General features: G+C 36.4%; 3 protein-coding genes across 4 annotated transcripts; 1 reads left to right on the top strand and 2 right to left on the bottom strand.

Moving 5' to 3' along the window:
* Positions 1-653: 653 nt before the first annotated feature.
* Positions 654-4,815, top strand: LOC140887187 (protein PLASTID MOVEMENT IMPAIRED 1-RELATED 1). Of its 2 annotated transcripts, none has more exons than XM_073294275.1 (3): positions 654-718; positions 1,076-3,434; positions 3,547-4,815. In XM_073294275.1, the coding sequence occupies exons 2-3, from the start codon at positions 1,141-1,143 to the stop codon at positions 4,679-4,681; spliced, it is 3,429 nt and encodes a 1,142-aa protein (XP_073150376.1). In that variant the 5' UTR covers positions 654-718; positions 1,076-1,140; the 3' UTR covers positions 4,682-4,815. The 2 variants fall into 2 exon arrangements, with proteins under 2 accessions (XP_073150376.1, XP_073150375.1); XM_073294274.1 differs by lacking the exon at positions 654-718 and adding an exon at positions 778-943.
* A 70-nt stretch (positions 4,816-4,885) lies between these two features.
* Positions 4,886-6,648, bottom strand: LOC140887188 (ankyrin repeat-containing protein BDA1-like). Its single transcript, XM_073294276.1, has 2 exons — positions 5,933-6,648; positions 4,886-5,841 (listed from the first exon to the last, which is right to left on the bottom strand). The coding sequence occupies exons 1-2, from the start codon at positions 6,500-6,502 to the stop codon at positions 5,011-5,013; spliced, it is 1,401 nt and encodes a 466-aa protein (XP_073150377.1). The 5' UTR covers positions 6,503-6,648; the 3' UTR covers positions 4,886-5,010.
* Positions 6,649-8,914: 2,266 nt separating this feature from the next.
* LOC140887189 (PHD finger protein ALFIN-LIKE 5-like) lies at positions 8,915-13,034 on the bottom strand. The gene is made up of 5 exons (XM_073294277.1): positions 12,809-13,034; positions 12,584-12,616; positions 11,320-11,548; positions 10,069-10,204; positions 8,915-9,421 (listed from the first exon to the last, which is right to left on the bottom strand). The coding sequence occupies exons 1-5, from the start codon at positions 12,903-12,905 to the stop codon at positions 9,164-9,166; spliced, it is 753 nt and encodes a 250-aa protein (XP_073150378.1). The 5' UTR covers positions 12,906-13,034; the 3' UTR covers positions 8,915-9,163.
* Between the last annotated feature and the right edge of the window lie 2,381 nt (positions 13,035-15,415).

The raw sequence follows: 15,415 nt of genomic DNA, 5'->3' as shown, positions 1-15,415 counted from the left end.
TTTTTTTGTGAGAATTAATTTTTGTTCTTTGTGTATGGGCCACCCAGTGTCTTCATCGTCTAGGGTTTATCGAGGGATTAGGCTATATCAGTGGTTTGGGATTTTGATTTGGGCAAAAGTCGTGTTTTCACCTTCATTTTTGAATGAGCTTTTTAATATTTTAATATTTTATTATCTGGTTTAATAATGTCAAAAATAGGTGACGTGTGATGATTTCTTTTAAATTGAAAGTTTCCCAATCTTTTTTGCCACATCATCGGCTTAGTCAGCAAATTTCGGTCAAAATTAAACATTCCGATGAAATAGGACCAAAATAACTAAAATTTAAAAGTTGAAAGACTAATATAAAAATTTGATAAGTTACAGGACTAAAAAAGAAAACAAGTAAAGTTAGAGGACGAAAATAGCTTTTTTCCCTATAAAATTTTACCACTAAGTGATATTATTTAAGAGAACATGTCTAAATTGAATTTTAAAAATCAAAACATGTTTAAATTTTAGTAATAAATGTCAGTGGCCATCACAATCATGATTCGTGCCAAATTTAATAAATAAAATGTGGCACAAAGTGAGAAAATTGAATAGTTGAGAGGCTAAAATGAAAATACTGATTTATTCCGTCCATGTTTAAATTTTGAATTCAATCCTGTCACGCCAAGAGGGAGAGAGAGACAATCTGAGAGCGGAAGAATCGGCCGAAGTTTCGTATGATTTTCTTGTAAGATACCTAAATTTTTCCACTCTTTCCTATTTATTCCTCGATTATCTTGAATTTATTGGTGTTTTTTGCATGTGAAATTGGAATGCGGTGGTTAATTAGCGTTTGTGGATTAATTTAATCTATCCGGACGGTAAAACCTATGACTTTGATGTCGAGATTTTTCGTTTCGAGTTTTCTTCGTGTTTTCTGAAGTCGAATTCCCCAAACGAAAACCATTTTAAGGTATCCAAAGAGCTGGCTTTGTTTTAGTCTACCCAGACGCGTTCAAATTTTAGCATTTTCGATCTGAAACTGGTGCTGCTGACTAATTTTTGGGTTTTTAGTGATTTAATTTTGGGGGGTGTTGTTTCGCAGGTGATTTTGGAAGGATTTGCCGTGTTGGGAAAGTTGTGCTGGAATTTGAAGTTATTGAGAAGATAATGTTGTCCAAAGCCAATGATAGGAAGAGCGCTTTTGAGAATTCCGGAGGGGGTAAGTTTCTTAATGACCTTGAAACGTTAAATAAAGCCCTGCATGCGGATAAAAAACTGCAGAGGCTGGCCTCTTCCACGGCCAGTAGCCGATCCAAGTCCGTGGGGAAATCCAATTTGCCAGATTCAAGGGTGAAGCCAGGGGATGTTAAGAATAACGGTAAAGATTCTTTTGAGAAAGAGAAGAGGTCTCTTTGGAGTTGGAAGGGTCTAAAGGCCTTGACTCAGGTTCGAAACCGCCGGTTCAGTTGTTGTTTCTCGCTCATAATCCACTCCATTGAGGGATTACCAGTGTTCTTTGACGATGTTTCTCTTGTTGTTTATTGGAAGAGGCGGGATGATGAGCTGATGACTCGTCCTATTAGGGTTCACCAAGGAGTAGCTGAATTTGAGGAACAGTTGACACATCGTTGCTCTGTTTATGGTAGTAGGAGTGGTCCCCACCATTCAGCAAAGTATGAGGCGAAGCATTTCTTGCTGTATGCTTCTGTGTGTGATGCCCCAGATCTTGATTTGGGGAAGCATCGAATCGATTTGACTAGGCTGCTTCCTCTAACATTGGAGGACTTGGAAGAGGAGAAGAGCTCAGGGAAGTGGACAACCAGTTTCAAGTTATCAGGTAAAGCTAAAGGTGCAATGGTAAATGTCAGTTTCGGTTATGTTGTGATTGGGAATAATGGTACTGGGCCAGCTAGCAACAGTTATGTTCCTGAGATCCAAGACTGGCAGCAGAATAGTAGGACAACAAAAAGCCTGAGCCATTTTGATGAAATGGATGAGCTTAGCATTCGGCATACAAGAAGTCTTCCTTCCAGGTCATCTTCTTCAAACCGTTCTGCAGAAGATATAAAGGATTTACATGAGGTTTTACCTATATCAAGGTCGGAATTGTCTGATTCAGTTAACATACTTTATCAAAAACTTGATGAAGAGATATCTGATGCTTTAGTTGGAAATAAGTTATCTCCTGATCCTTCACTCATCGATGATCATAAAATGGGTTCATTTACTACTCCTGATGCTGCTGAGAAGATTTCTGATACTGAGTGTGAAATAAATGAGTTTTCTGTCATAGAGAAAGGGGTAGAAGAGTTTGCTGAAGAAGAAGAGGTGAAACATGAAGATGATTCATCTAAGGTTACTCAAGTTCATGGAGGAGGTCTTGAAACTGTCAATACTATTGAATTCCCCGTTGATGAGAATGCCCCCCTACATCCCAGAGCTGTAGAAATTGCTTCTCACAAAGGCGAACTATCTGTGAGCAACTGCAACTATAAAGCGGCAGAGAGTGACACATGCACCAAAGAGTCACTGATGAAAGAATTGGAGTCAGCACTAATTTGTGCCTCTGATTTGGTGAATGAAGGATTTGATTCTCAAGAAGATGAAAGCTATGCTTTTCACCCAACTAATAGCATGGATGATTATAATAATAGTAGAGAACGAAGGAAAGGAAAATCACTTAGCTTGGATGATGTTTCTAAATTGGTGGCCAGTGATTTCTTTGACATGTTGGGTATAGAGCATAGTCCGGTTGGTTTGAGTTCTGAAAGTGAGCCTGAGTCTCCAAGAGAACGCTTACTGCGGCAATTTGAAAAGGATTCTCTTGCCAATGGAGGTTTACTCAACTTCAATATTGACAATGATCCAAACGAACAATTTTTTGATGCTCACTCAGAATCTATCTGGGGAACCATATCTGAGGATCTCCATCACTCACAGTCACAGATGTGTGAAGGCTTTGATAATATATCTATGGTGGAAACAGATGCATTCAGAAATCAAACAAAGGCATCAAGGTTGGAGGATTTGGAGACTGAAGCTTTGATGCGCGAGTGGGGCTTTAATGAGAAGGCATTTCAACATTCTCCACCAAGTGCCTCGGGAGGCTTCGGCAGTCCAATTAACTTACTCCCCGAAGATCCTCAGCTGCTGCCTCCCATTGCTGAAGGTTTGGGTCCCTTTCTTCAGACTAAAAATGGTGGATTTTTGCGCTCTATGAATCCTACGTTGTTTCAGAATTCCAAAACCGGAGGAGGCTTGATTATGCAGGTGTCTAGTCCTGTGGTTGTGCCTGCCGAAATGGGTTCTGGTGTGATGGAAATACTTCAGGGTTTGGCATCTATCGGAATTGAGAAGCTCTCCATGCAGGCAAGTAAATTGATGCCCTTAGAAGATATAACAGGGAAGACGATGCAACAAATAGCATGGGAAGCTTTGCCGAGTTTGGATGGTCCCGAGAGGTTTGTTTTCGGCCACTATTGCGGCATTGCCTGTGACCTTTCTATGTATTGTTTTCCTCATAACTAGTTCTTGGTAGCTTAGTTGTTAAATTATGCGTTTTTCTTGTTTCAGGCAAGCTTTACCGCAGCACGAATCTGAAATTATGCAATATATACCGAATGAGAAAACGAGTGTAAAAGGTATATCCTCCAGCCGGAAATCAAGCAAACTTGATACTGTCAAGGGTGATGCAGAATATGTCTCTTTGGAGGACCTTGCTCCTTTGGCTATGGATAAAATTGAAGCCCTTTCGATCGAGGGTTTGCGCATACAATCTGGTTTATCAGATGAAGATGCACCTTCAAATATTAGCTCACAGTCTATTGGTGAATTTTCCGCCCTGAAGGGAAAAACAGGCCATGCTGATGGCTCCATGGGTCTTGATGGTACCGGTGGATTGAAACTGCTGGATGTTAAAGATAGTGGTGAAGCTGTTGATGGATTAATGGGTCTAGCGCTTACACTTGATGAGTGGATGAAGTTGGATTCTGGTGAAATCGATGATGATGATCTTGTTAGTGAACGAACCTCTAAAATACTAGCAGCGCATCATGCTACTTCACTGGACATGTTTCGGGGACGATCTAAGGGAGAGAAGAGGCGTGGCAAGGGTAGGAAGTATGGATTGTTGGGAAATAATTTTACCGTTGCATTGATGGTACAGCTACGTGATCCTCTGCGAGACTATGAGCCAGTTGGCACTCCAATGCTTGCTCTCATTCAAGTGGAGAGGTTGTTCGTCCCACCAAAGCCTAAATTCTATAGCACGGTTTCTGTACTAAGAAACTCCAGTGAAGAAGAAGAAGAGGAGACCAAGGTTGGCAAGAAGGAAGACATTCTTGAACAGCCTAAAGAGGACACCATTGCCGAAGAACTCGTACCCCAATTCAAGATCACTGAAGTGCATGTTGCGGGTTTAAAGACCGAACCTGGTAAAAAGAAGTTATGGGGTTCAACAAATCAGCAACAGTCAGGGTCCCGTTGGTTGCTTGCCAATGGAATGGGTAAGAAGAACAAGCACCCGATGCTGAAGTCAAAAACAGTCGCCAAATCATCTAGCTCTGCTGCACCTATGACAAAACCAACATCTCAGCCTGGAGACGCTCTATGGAGCGTCTCTTCGCCTGTTCAAGGAGCCGGAGCTAAATGGAAAGAACATGTTGCACAAAAGCGACATATTCGCAATCCAAACGTTGTTTTTTCTTGATTGAACTGTGAAACTACGCTAGGATTGTAAGAAAGGCGAAGTTTATGTTGTATGGTTGGTTTTTTGTTGTGATCTAAACCAAGCTGTACATGTTATTTTGATGTCTTCTACTGAATAAAAAACAGTAGTTTAAATCTGTACTTTTGCACAAGCGCACATTTTTTTTTTTCAGATAGAATGAAAGTATACATCGATTATCAACAATAAACCAACAAAGGTAAAAATATAGCCAACATAATTAGGTGTCCAGACCAAATTCCCATGATCCCACGTCAAAATTTTGGATAAAATTCATTCAAAGATCCACACAGAAGCATCTTATTCAAGCATCATTCCTCATCTTGATCATCCACAACACTTGCAGAACGTGTCTCCCTTTCTTTAATCAATCCATACTTTCTTAGAACCCACAAATTCAAACGAATAATATTTCCTGCAAATACTACCACCATGAGCGTCAACCATGTCAATACCGATATTTCAGTAACCTTATGCAGAGTCCTCTCAAGGTAAGCCGGTGACATGTACCTAAGGGTCACGAAGTACGTCCCCACTTGAGCCGTAATAGCGGTCCACATGATCACCATTTGAATCCACATCCAATGTCTCCGTTTCATAGGAAGCCCGCTAACAAGGAGTAGGATTATACTCAAGGATGCAAGAAAAGCTACGGTGTTCAAAATCATGAATATGCCATAGGTTTCGGGTTGGTTATAAGCCATCACAGATTGCCCCACCGAGTGAGACTTTTTTACTTGATTTCCATTATGGTCTGCCACATAGTCGTCTTGCCAAACGCCCCCTGGTGGGGTTAGCCCGGCCTGAAAGGCCACGGTTGCGATTAAAGATGCCACCACCATCAATGCACTCCTCTTCCTCCCGAGCCAGTCCACGTGCTTATGCTTTGCAACTGGTTTATTTGCATTGCTTTGATCGGAAGACGGTTTTCTGGTCATCTGCCTCACTTTTTCTGGTATCCATTCATCGGTGATCAGATTCAAATCTTTAAAACTCAAAGCTCCCGCCTTGATAAGTGCGTGTTCGATATCCATATCTCTGAGGTCTCGGGGACTTTGCCTCAAAACATCCATTGGTGTCAATCCATTCTTGTTCAAAGCATTCACTTCTAATCCATTCCATGTAAGTAAATGGTTGATTATCTGCAAGAAAATGATTTCAAAACACCGTTATCTCCCACGAAACTAATCGAAAAAACTCGACGAGATCGTTGAAGTAAACAAACATCAGTACCTCAATGTTCTTCTTAGAGACTGCAATATGCAAAGCAGAGTTCCCCTCAAAATCCTTCCAATTAAGAAACTCACCATTTCTACACATAAACTCAGCCAAGAACTTCAACTCCTCCAGCCTGTTCCATCTCACACACAGATGCAAACACGTCTCCCCTCGACCCGTCAGCAACCGGGCACACTCGGGCTTGACCCGGACCATGGCAGCAACCGCCGCCGCCCTCCCCTTGATCGCCGCCGTATGCAACGGATTCCTCCCATCGGAATTTCTCACCAAGCAAACCTCAGCATCAGCACGAAGCAGCTCCTCGACGATGCCCACGTTCCCCTTCGCCGCCGCCAGGTGCAGCGGCGAGCATCCGCTGGAGTCCAGCTCTGATGCTAGCTCCGGCTTCCTGATCAGCAATTCTTTCACGAAGCTTAGGTGGCCCAACGTTGAAGCAACGTGGAGGGGCGTTTCGGAGATGCACGAGACGATGATCCTGTCCAAAATCAAAGAATCTTGTTTCAAGATTTGCCGCAAGGATTCCAGGTCTCCTTGTATAGCTGCCTCTGATAATCTTTTCTCCATCTGCTTCTAATAAAAACTATCAGAATTCAGAACCCGAACAAAAAGCTAGAAGTATAATCTGGCGAGCATGAACACTTGGGATTTGTATCCAAATTTCGATTCTTGTTCATCTGAAATCTGGTTTCGTTCTTGAATTGTATTGATAGACAGTAGACAGGTGGTTTGAGACGTACATCATAAAAACACTTTTTTTTTTTTTTTTTTTTTAAGTTAATAAGTTGTTTGGACGATAAAATAAATGCTTAAAAATTATTTTTTAAAGTTAAAATTAGAGTTTTTTCAAAAGTCAAAAATTATAGCTTAAAAAAGCATTTTTTTAAAAAAAGTCTACCAAATCCAAACAGCACTGTAGTCTTGGGCGAGTTGCTTTGGACATTTTTTTTCCTTTTAGTATAAGAAAAGTATTTATTTTAGGATTGAAAAGTAAATTTTATTTATAATTTATAAAATTGTCATATTTAGGGTGTTTGGTAGAGCTTTTAAAATTTAATGCTTTTTTTGGCTTCTACGTTTTTGTTTAAAGTATAAAATTACAAAATTAAAAAATTTATTTATATATATATATTGCATTTTCATACATTTTTGTACATATATTGTATATTTATACAAAAATTTTCATTTTTTATATTTTCATTTTTACTAATCTTATATATTTTTTCAAGTATTCATCTTATAAAAAATAAAATATTTTTGATACAAAATTCATAATGTAAAATAATATATAAACTCATTTTTTATAGTGTGAGTATCAAAAATTAAATAATCAAATAAGGGTAAGATTGTCATTTAGTTAAAAAATTAAGTTTGGAAACAATTATTCTCCAAACATTAAATTTTAGCTTGTATTAGCTTTCAACTTCTATTTCTAAATACTCTCTACTTTAGCTTCTCATAAACTTCAAAATAATCTCTACTAGAATCACTTTTAAATAAGTAAAAGCTCCCCAAAACTACCTCAAAACAGTTATAAGATGCATCTCGTTCACAAATATTTTCTAAGTTTATCAAGATAATACTTTGAGTTATAATTATTTCACCTTATATAGAGAGTGATGATTGGTTTACCTGTTATATACATGAGATTTACGAAAAACATAACATAAAATAACATAACATAACGTGCAAGTGTCTTCTTTTGTGGTTGGACTATTGATGCTGTTGAAAGAAACAGTGTCTGCCTCTAGAAGAAAAACTCTGAAAGTCCACTTTCTTTCGAGGCTTCTTTCCAAGATATGACCAGACATATTCTATGGCATATAAATGAAATTCACATTGTTTATGGCCACAAAACATAAGTCAAATTATGAAATTCATATTCAGATTATTTGTAATCCATATATGACGACAATTAAACGATTAAGATTTCCACATGAAATTGAAACAAGAAACATTATAAAGGGTATTTTTTGACAAGATTATAGAGGGAATTTTTAGGTTTTGAGAAAAGTGAAAACCAGTATCGAACTTCCTAACATCAGTGATTTAAAAAACTCTTATGAGACGATCTCATGAAATTTTGTGAGACGAATCTTTTATTTTTATTTGATACATGAAAATGTATTGTTTTTTTTTTATGTCAAATGTATTATTTATTATAGATATAAGTCAGATCGACTTGTCATGCGGCTATAGATTCATAGATTGTCTCACGATAGAGCTGCTAACTTAGTAAAAATAGGTTGGATGTTTGATTTGGTCGGAAAGACTTATTTCGAGAACAGTGCATTTAAAGTCTGTTAAATTTGAATAGAATAGTTCAAATTTAGAGCTTGAAATCACAATACATGAGATTAAAAATTATATATCAATTTTTTTCAAAAAAACAATCAAATATTCAATGGAGATTTTCACCAAAATGACACACACAAATCACAATTATGTCCATAAAGCAACCTCATCCAAAAACAGCGCCTACTAAAAACCAAAACCCATTCACCAAGAATATAATGGACCGTCTCTCTCAACAATACCAAGATATTAGAGACAAAATACAATGGACCGTCTCTCTCAACATTTTAAAAATAATTTCCTTCTCCACTTATATTTTGCCCAAGGAATGTCACATATTTTTAATTTTTGTTCAGAAGTTAGATTTCAAAGTATTTGCACAAATAAGCTTGTGCAATTTTTTCTTTTGCAGTTAAACAAAATATAACTTTTTAGGAAACTTTTTTTTTTGTGAAAGGTCATATTTGCATTTAATCCCTTTTTCAAACGATCCCAATCATAGACCACATTACTTCAGACAGTTAAAAAAACAAACATTCGTCAAACCTTTTTTTCGAAAACTCTTAAACCACCGCCAAAGGAAAGGTGTAATTTTTTTTAAAAAAAATAAAATGTTTGACAAAGGTTGTCCGTTATCCTTCGGAAAAACAAGAGGATAGATGTTTAACAGAGACAGGAGATTGCTACAGAACCCGATAAATTAACATTAAAGATATAAGTTACATACTTTTTTCCATCTCTACATTGAACAATTAGACTGAAAAACAAGACTTTTAGAAGAGTAGCTAAACCATCCAAATAACCACAAGAAGCAAACCATTGTACCTACCAAATACCTGACATGAGAAAGGAAGATTGGACCAACTACAAGTTTAGCTGTGCCAACGAAGATACAGTTGAAAGAAAGGGGAATCGAGCATGTTTTGGCCCTTATCAAGGGCGCGATCTTTTGTTACTACATGTTGGGCATTTGTACTGCTTGATGTGCTCAGCTCTTGCAGGAGTGATCTTCACACACTTGCCATGGAACCATCTCTCGCATAAGTCACAGCAGATCCAGAATTCGTCAGAGGCATAGTTCTCTCCACATGCACCACACAAGGTTTCACCGTGCTCCTCTTCATCTTCTTCTACTTCATCCAATCCATCATCCCCGTCCTCATCCTTTACTTCTTCTTTAGAGATTTTGGGCTAAGATTCAGAAAATCATTAGTTTCATTAGATATAATCATCGAAATGGTCGAACACCAGGAGGAAGAGCACACGGGTTAAAGAAAGATTAATGAGGGCGAAAATATTGTTTTCGATTAATATACATGAACTTCAATAACAAAATCCCATGGTATATTATACTACCAGGTAAAATGACTATTTCAATGATAGTATCTTCAAATAACAGCACGCAAAGCAATGTGTTAGCCTACGATTAAGAAAAGCGACACCATGCCAACAGTTTCCAAATAATTCAAAAACCCAATATGAAACAGAAAGCTGGGTTGCTGGAGCTTAGTTTGTCATGCTTTTAACCTCTAAGAGGATGCAGTAAACATTATAGATACATCAGAGCATGCTTTAAATGATGCGCACTTGTATGCAAATTACTCAAACTTCATAATCATGAATGCACAGTTCAGAGGGGAGGAGCTTTGCCAGGAAAGTAATAGGAAATCAGTTTCCTGCATACATAGCAAATTTCATCAATGGCCTGGCCAAATCTAGACTCGTTACATGGTTCTAATATACAAAATATAGAGAAATATTGTAAACATAAAAATTAAAATGGATGCTATGAAAAATTCCATATTTTCATAACAGCATGCATATGATGACTTTTATACCACTTTTGGGTTTGGCTTAGATTTATTGCCAGTATGGTTTGAGACAGATGGTTTGTCCTTCACTTGCTTCTTTGCAGCTCCTGTCACAACTTCGAATATTGTCGGGAGATCATTTATCATATTGAACAGTCGTTTTCTGCATCCAGAGACAAATAAAAATAAAACTAAAGGCAAAAGAGCAAACAAACCAACAACGATCTGAAAGTTACAGCTCACAATTGACATCGCAGGTCAATTACTCAAAATTAGTTAGAAAGAGGAATTAGCATAGATGGCATCCCGTACTAACTTAGGACCCACCCAAATGTATAGTTATTTACGGTGCAAGGGGCACTAAGGCGTAATGGTGTCATGGAACCTTAAGCGCAAGAGCCTTAGGTGCAAGGCATCATCACAGTGAGACACACCAAGCATATCCTCTTTTAGAATGTGTATTTATGAAGTGCATATTACGACAATATTAATAGCAACAAAAATTATATTTTCACACGCTATTGAATAATGACATAAATCAAAAGCTAATTAATAATTTGAGATAAATAGAAAATAACTTCGACCATCTTGCGGTTGATAATGATGAGGCACCAAATTATATTTTTCTAAGTCTTCGGTGCAAATACAGAGGTATTATGTAAATTAATTTCAATTGTCAGGTGGGAACTAAATGCAGATTGGGGAATTAATTGCAGCCTGTAGGTTTTGGGAAGGGAGAATTAATCATAAGGTTTCAGGGTTTAGGAAAGGCTTGTAAATCACGATTATGGTGAATGTGTACTGCACTTAAGCTTGTTTTAACAATAAACAAGTATCAGGCTGGGCCTTAGGGTTTTATTTAACTTAAAACATTGCATTTTACACATTTTTTTACCAGAGATGCCTGAAACATGCCTCACTGTGCTTCAGCCGCAACTTGCCCCCGTGAAAGGCGCGAGCTTAAGCATGCCTTTCCTAAAGATTGCGCCCAGGACACCTCATAGGCGCACCGGCTGCGCACCGCACCTTTTACAACTACGCCCAAACTATTTAAATGTTAACTGACCATATCTTAGAACCTCTTTCTTGAATTATGGGACCTAAGACATAATTACAAAGTACATACCATAATTGGCCTTGTGTATAAGCCAATCCACATATACATATAATGTAGAAAATGAAAGAGAAGACAAAAGAGTAATATGGTCCAATATATCAAGCATATAATTTATGTCAAATAACAACCTTCATGAATTTAAAAGTTTAACCAAAACCTACCTGTCAGCTTTATCAAAACCATATCTAGCACCAATATAGAAAGTGACGGATAGCAGCCACGCGTCACTGTGAACAGCAACAAGAGCCAACCAGTCTTTCTCTTGCATACCATCCCTGGCAAAATTTATACCTAGGGCAGGTTCGGGAAGCTCAGGAGGAACCTCCTCAGCAGGTAAATTAACTTCCCATAGTTCATTAGGAAATCCATAAAGGCAAAGATTTTCTTTCTCTGCATAATTTCCAAGTCAACAGATACCATATCATTCAGATTACAGATACAAATACAAATACTTTCCAGCAGCAGTATTTAAATCAAATATTTAATAGAGCATCACACACGCAATCCACAATGTTGAAGATAAACAATCGAGAAAATCTAGGTATTCTAATTGATAGTGATTAAGTATATATACACCACTAACCAACTAGCGCGCACTGTTTTATTCTAATGAACTTGCATCCCACTAAACATAACTAACTAATATATATTAACTGATATATCAATGAAGTTTAACACACAACAAATACCTGCTAATCAGGAATAAACAACTGTATGGAGGAGTAATGCCAATTTGGAGGAAAAAATTTCCGAAACGAGGACAATAACGAACTTGCATCCCACAAAACATAACTAACTAATATATATTAACTAATATATCAATGAAGTTTAGCACACGAAAGATACCTGCTAATCGGGAATAAACAACTGTATGGAGAAGATATGACAATTGGGAGGAAAAAATCTCCGAAACGAGGACAATAACACGTGGCAGAAATGAAGTGACTCATGAACATGCATTTATGTAGCAGTAATTACTTGAGTCGAGAATAAACATAATGAAAAAAATATATTGATAAGGAAGCCTAGAACCGTTTGTCACGGAGTATCCTGAAAATTCCTAGATGCAAACCCAAGTCAAACTTTTTATTCACCGCCATCCAGTAACACAATTCGCCACATTCTTAAAGCCGCGCCCAACCTTCATCTCCCATCACTTGAGCAAGACAATTTTGATCTTATCCACGAAGTACAGACCCAAAACCCTAATTGAAGTGATAGTCGTCCATAAAACCAACCAAACACACACACAAACCACTAAACTAATTACACCAAAAGAACTCCCCAAAATGCAAAAAAAAATCACAAGCGACCAAAAGAAAACGAAAATTTGAGGTCATGCAAGCGCAGAAAAATAGCGGGCAAAAAGAAACATACAAACAACAGGACCATCAAGAAAATACAGTAAAAAAGAGCCCATCTCACCGGGATCGCACTGCTGGAAAAAATCTCCGACGTCTGAAAAAGGGGGAAAAAAGCAATAAGTAAACCCCCAAGTTTAGTCATAAGAACTGAAAAAGGAACAAGAGCAATTGAACGAGCAAAAACCCTAAACCATAAAAACCGCGACCAGAGAGCAAAATTACACACACCACGCAGCCCACCACACACAAAATCGTACAAAAAGGGCGAATGGAGAAGAAACGATACCAGTGGTTAGAGCTTTGATCAAGCCATTCCGCCGGCCTTTGAACTCTCTGAAAACATCCTCAACCGTGCGAGGAAGATTATGCGCGCCTCCGTCCATGGCAGCTCCGTACACGCACAGACACACTGGGGTGTGTGTGTTGTTTCGCCAATCCTTTCAAAAATGAGCGAGGATCCAGGCCGGGAGAGAGAGGATAGAAAAAGGGGGAAATTAAGGGGGCATGACTGATATTTTATCCATTCTGTGGGGGCTTTTATAGTATGACTTGATAAGGACCTCCCAAAACTATCGAGAAAAAGGCCACAAATGATTTACTTGCACAATCAATCAAGTTCCCGCATATATTTGAAAATTACTTTCTAAAATTTATGTTTTATATTTTTATGTACTGTTTTGTTCGTGAATGAAACGATGAAAGATGTATATAGAGCGAAAGCTAAGAAACTAGAATACAATAAAAGAAAATATCAATATCATACATGTTTTAGATAAAATCATATTTCAAGCGTCTCACTTGAGATCTTCATTTAAATATGCCGCCAAATGGAGTTTTCGCACTCGGCTTTACAGTGGTTTTATCATCTATGGATGATCATCATTCAGTTTCACTCAGTTTATTTTTTTCTTCCTAACAATCGATTAATATACTTGGATAAAATAATGATACATGATACTAATCTTTTGTAAAACTCTAGTCAAACATAAAAAAAAATAAGAATGTGTAGTCCGTCGATGTCTTATCTCCTACACCAAGTGGTGTATTAGTTTATTTTCATTTGCTAAAAGCAAGGCTATAAAAAATGCTAAATGTGATGAAATGTTGAAACCAAATTTCAAGTTTTATATATTTAAACAGGTTTAGTAAGAGTTTTAACGTAAAAAAAAATTTAATTTTTTATTAAAATTTTAATTATCTTCTACCAATAAATTGACCAAAAAACATACATATTTTATATATGAAAAACTTAAGAGTAGTACACAAATTCTCATATTTTTAAAACACAAAAATCTGAAATTTGAAATGAAGGGTTTTGATGGATGATGGTGGATGAGATTTTATTTTTGTGTTGAAGAGAAGATTTTTATTTTTATTTTCCCCTTTTTTTTGACTTTTTAATTTACAGAAATTGAAAGGGTTTTAATTTTGAATAAATTAATTTAATTTTTGGGAAAAAAAAAATGTTGCACTTAATTGCGATTAATCTCATTCAAGGTAATTAATGCAGTCAATTTACAGTTGACCTTTTCCCATTTTTTTTGCCTAATCATCATATTTGGATATGTTTCGCGTTTAATCACGTTTATTTTGCGTTTAATCATGATATTTGATAAAATACTGGTTAAAAGATATCATAAAAATTTATTTTAGCAAACTTATATCATATTCATAAATATCATATCTCACTAAAATATTTATTTATTTATCTATATTTTTTATATTTTAAATAATCATGGTACTTTCCGATCAGAAAATATTATTTAAAGAAAACTTAAAATAATAAAATATTATTGTATTTAAATTTCATTCTCATTTCTAAATATTTTAAGTTTACTATAATCACTAGATTTTTGTATTAAAAAATTATTGTAAGTGCAATATAAATGGGGAAAATTTTCGGGTTGTCTCAAATATTTTGGATCTTTCCCAGTTCAGTCCCAAATAAATTTAATAAGTAGATTTAGTCTCCAAACATTTTATTTTTTTTCTTAATTCAAATTTTTTTCAATTGGACTGTTAATACTTAATACAGATGGGATAACGCGGATACACACTTCGATCCTATAGTGACACGTCTCGAATCACTTATTATCATAAATTTAAGCATGCAATTAAATTAAATAGTAACACAATCAAAGATAACTGTGAAAACTTAAACAAATTTCTAATATGATAGAATGCAACCAGGACAATGAACTGGAAACCAAGTAAAATCAATAATTATCAATGTTCTACGGCCTCTTTTTCTTGCTAAGGGCGTCGCCATATTAATCGCCCACATAGGCGGGTTGAAATCCGCCTAGGCGGATCTTTATAATTTAAAAAAATTAATTAAGAAAGAAAATAAAAGAGAGAGGAACGAGAAGTCGAGCTAGAAACATTAGAAGTTGAAACAGAAGGAAGAAACTCTGCAGAATGAGGGGGGAGAGCAAACTTGTGCTTCAATCTTCAATTCTTCATACTTCGTCGTCGTTCGTCGCCCCTTTCGCGTCATCGTCGTCCGCCATCATCCCCCGCCAGTCATAGCTCCAAATCTGAGTTGTGATTTGTGTAGAGAAAAGAAGCCTTTAGATTTGAGTGTGTAATTTTTTAAGGGGAAATATTTGACTTTTGAGAGAGATTGATTTAATGAGCTAAACACCTTTAATTATGTATTCTTTTTCTATTAATTTCTCGAATGCCCTAAAAGCTCCCTTATCCTATTGTTACAAACCACAGCAACACCCCTCACCTTATTATTATTATTATAATAATAATAATAATAATAATAATAATAATAATAATTATTATTATTATTATTATTATTAATTATTATTATTATTATTTTATAAGAATGTCATACAAAACATAAGACATAAAATTATGTTTTTATAGAAAAACTCATGAATAT

Source organism: Henckelia pumila, chromosome 3 (genome assembly GCF_033568475.1).
Source record: "Henckelia pumila isolate YLH828 chromosome 3, ASM3356847v2, whole genome shotgun sequence".
NCBI classification, from domain to species: Eukaryota; Viridiplantae; Streptophyta; class Magnoliopsida; order Lamiales; family Gesneriaceae; genus Henckelia; species Henckelia pumila.
Note: the sequence above shows the minus strand (reverse complement) of the source record. Positions and strands in the feature narration are given on the sequence as shown.